General features: G+C 35.4%; 1 protein-coding gene across 1 annotated transcript; it reads left to right on the top strand.

The window, feature by feature from the left end:
• Window positions 1-349: 349 nt before the first annotated feature.
• Window positions 350-3279, top strand: LOC110698662 (random slug protein 5-like). The gene is made up of 6 exons (XM_021876158.1): window positions 350-645; window positions 1722-1986; window positions 2097-2133; window positions 2238-2343; window positions 2487-2597; window positions 2786-3279. The coding sequence occupies exons 1-6, from the start codon at window positions 481-483 to the stop codon at window positions 2900-2902; spliced, it is 801 nt and encodes a 266-aa protein (XP_021731850.1). The 5' UTR covers window positions 350-480; the 3' UTR covers window positions 2903-3279.
• Window positions 3280-3712: the final 433 nt, after the last annotated feature.

Genomic DNA, 3712 nt, shown 5'->3' on the forward strand with positions numbered 1-3712 from the left:
AAAGATTTAAGGAATTTCTATAGAGAAAAAGAACTGCTATTTGCTATTCCTAAAAAAACAGGTCAGTGTCATGAGTTAACCCGAGCAACAAATAAGACTCCCTATCTTTAAAATGTCCCTAATTGAAATTGGACTCTCAACAATCAACTTCATAGTTAAAAGGTATTTTTTATTTTCCTTACCATCCAGCCAACATTTTTTAATTTACTAGTATAAGTTTTGTAACTTTATATTACTACTCCGTAATAAAGTTCACAGTTTAAAAGGAATCCCAAATATTAAAATACTAGTATAAGAAAGGTCCACAATCAACACTTTGTAGTTGTACAAACTACTTAAGTCAAGTCGTGCCATAAATTTCTGTTAAGCCCATATGCTTGGCTCATATTATTGCCGTTCTTTTGCTATATCTCCCTCACTTTCTCTCTCTATATATTTGTGGTAATTGAAAGAGAAACTTAGAGATTAACTAACAAAGAAATGCAGACCCATGAAGCAATAACACATGATGAAGAGAGCCCAGAAATTAAAGGAGAGAGAGTTTATCAAAATAATAATGGCAAAGAAATCAAGGATAATTCTATGGAGCAACATAAAGTCTCTCTTATGAGAACCATGGTTGATCGTCGAGATCCCTCGGCTAAGGTTAGTATTGAATTTATGTGTGTAACATCTTCGGTAATTTAGAGTGGTTGTATGATTTTAAGCTTAGTCTATTTATGATCGGAATTATTGTGGAGTGTGTTATACTAAGTGATAGTTCAAGTAGAGGTTCATGATTAAATTTTATGCAAAAGGAATAGAAATTATTAACAAAGACAAAAGCGGAAATCATGGAGAAAATATTGTGTCAATCATGCTCTGGATTGTTCTATGATAACATTCAAATACCCTATGATTTTGTTCATAACCAGCCACCAAATCCAGAAGAAGACAGCACGTGACTAAGTGAATCTGTGATTTTTTTTTCTTTTTCTTTTTGGTCTTACAAAATTTAAACAAATGATATATATACGAGATTAAATCTTTATCTGATATTTAGAATTTAACCAACTAAGCTAATCGACACCATTTTAACTCCATGTTATCATTGGTCTAGCCCTTCAATGCTTGTGGTCCGTCCCATGAGGCCATGGCCAAAATTAGTCCACCTTTAAGGCCGAAATTCTCTTACCAAATCCAAATGAAATCAGGCCGACAATGATGATCAGCTCTCCAATAATTACATTTTTTCTGGGTGCGATCAATGTTTTTAGTTATGATTGCTTATGAGAAATCATCGTGCTAGATTCAGTTTTAATTAATGAAAATAATTTATTTCAATCTCGTATTTCGTATTAGATAAATGAACATGGTTAAGGATAGGCCTCGGCAACAAGGCGGGGCCCATTTAAGGCCATGATCTAGCCTAGTAGTAAATGAGTAAGACAAATAAAAAAAATTTCATGAAAACCATCAAATGAAGTAGATATCAAAATAATCTCCAAGATACTACGTTTTAAATTTCGCTTAATGATCCACAAACTTCAAAACTATCTCAATAATTACCACATTCTCGATTTTAAGCTAATCGGAGAAGAAAATAAAGAACCGTATAATTTGCACAGTAAATGGTAGACACGGTGACATTACAACAAAGGCTTGTAATACTGCAATGATTCATAAACCTACGTATAATGATATTGTCTCCATAACATAACAAAGAGTATTGTATGCATCAGGAGGCAGATGACTTGATGTTGAGGAGATTCTTAAGAGCCCGCGACCTAGATGTGGAGAAAGCAGCAGGGTTGTTCTTGAGGTATCTCAAATGGAGGAGGACATTTGTACCCAATGGCTTTATCTCAGAGACAGAGATAGAGTATGATCTTGGCCACAAAAAAATGTTCCTGCAAGGCTTTGATAAGCAAGGCCGCCCTATTAACGTTGTCTTGGGCAGTAAACATTTCCAGAATCCCAAACCAGGAGGTCTTGATGAGTTCAAGCGTATGTTACTTACTCTCTATCTGTGATAACATAGATTTTCTATCTTCTGCAATACTATGAAACACTGGAAAAGTTCTAACCAGCTTGCTCTGGTTTCGTTGGTTTTACAGGATTTTGTGTCTACTCTCTTGACAAGATATGCTCAAGGTTACGCTCTGCGCAATCTCATATGACAGTCCGTTTTAGTTGTGCAATCAAATGATTTTTACTGACTGACTAAACTGCAACATTGTATCTGATTACTATACCAGGATACCGCCTGGACAGGAAAAGTATCTGGGTATTGCAGATCTTCAAGGATGGGGATATTCTAACAGTGACGTCCGTGCATATATAGGGGTTCTCTCTCTACTGCAGGTATATGTAATTATGCAACAAAGGCATACATACTGACAATTTTATCAACATATTCCCTCATTACTGACAAATTGCTGATGTACTATCTTCAGAGTTCAGACTAAAACAATGTATTGATGCTTCAATGCTTGCGTTTAATGCAGGAATGCTACCCAGAAAGATTGGGGAAGATGTTGATTGTACACGCCCCAAGAATCTTTATGACAGTGTGGAAGATCATCTGCCCTTTCATAGATGAAAAAACCAAGACTAAGGTACTTCAAAATAATCTTATAAGTCTGTTATAATGTAGTTTGCTAGTTATACAAAACATGCATTAAACAATTTTCAAACATATAGAAAGATTTTTACTTTAGTGGTAAAGTAAGATGTACAGCATAGTTCATATGAAATATTCCATTGATCCCATCTGTAACTAAAATTACCATTTTCAACCTTGCAGATGGTATTTGTGGAGAATCGCCACCTGAAATCAACCTTGCTAGAACACATTGATGAGAGCCAGCTCCCTGACATATATGGAGGCAAACTGCCGCTAGTACCTATTCAAGATGCCTGACAGTAATTAGCATAACAGAGCGAGACACAGACAGACTATATTCAGAAAACAAAATTTTCAAAAAAAATTGAAATGATTCCTGCACCATGGATAGTACCTCTTAACACTCCCACGGGAATATAAGTAGCCGGAAGAATCGATAGCATAAACCTCTGTAGTTCATGTTAAATTATGAAATACTAGGGCTTGCTTTGTGACTGTATAAGATATCCATCATACTGCTCCATCACTGACTTGTTTAATAACATCACTAGGATGTGATCATTGTCTATTAGTTTCTAAATGAGATGACATATTCCATCACTTTGCTGCCAATGTAAGTTTCAGATTACTTCTACAATTATTCACATTCACAAACTTTATTTTGTGATCGTGTATATCTTCATTCATTAATTGCCTGAAAAAGAAGTGATCCCAACTACTAGTTCATTTTCTTCAAATAATTGAAAGAGAAGGGATTGAGAGGAAAAGCAAGGGATCCATTGCCGTTATTCTGGTCTCAATTTGGTAGACGGACAAAAGAATGCTAGATAATAGAGCTGATTATGGACTGAGCCAAGTTTGATTAGCTCTGAGAGAGAGGCCAAATAATATCCACTCTATAATACTACGTAAGATAAATCCGTTCGAAAGTGGAAAGATTTGAAAGAAAAACCTTGCTTCACCTCCCCTCTCCTCTTTTCCCCTCCCTCTTCTAAGGTTTTCTACTCTACTTTTTTGCTCAATCTTCCCTTCCCCAACAAGAAAGATGAATTAGGAAGATTTCATATGAACTTGTGTACTTTAATAAGCATTTCGTGTTACAGCTCA

This window comes from Chenopodium quinoa, unplaced genomic scaffold (genome assembly GCF_001683475.1).
Source record: "Chenopodium quinoa cultivar QQ74 unplaced genomic scaffold, ASM168347v1, whole genome shotgun sequence".
Lineage (NCBI taxonomy): Eukaryota > Viridiplantae > Streptophyta > Magnoliopsida > Caryophyllales > Amaranthaceae > Chenopodium > Chenopodium quinoa.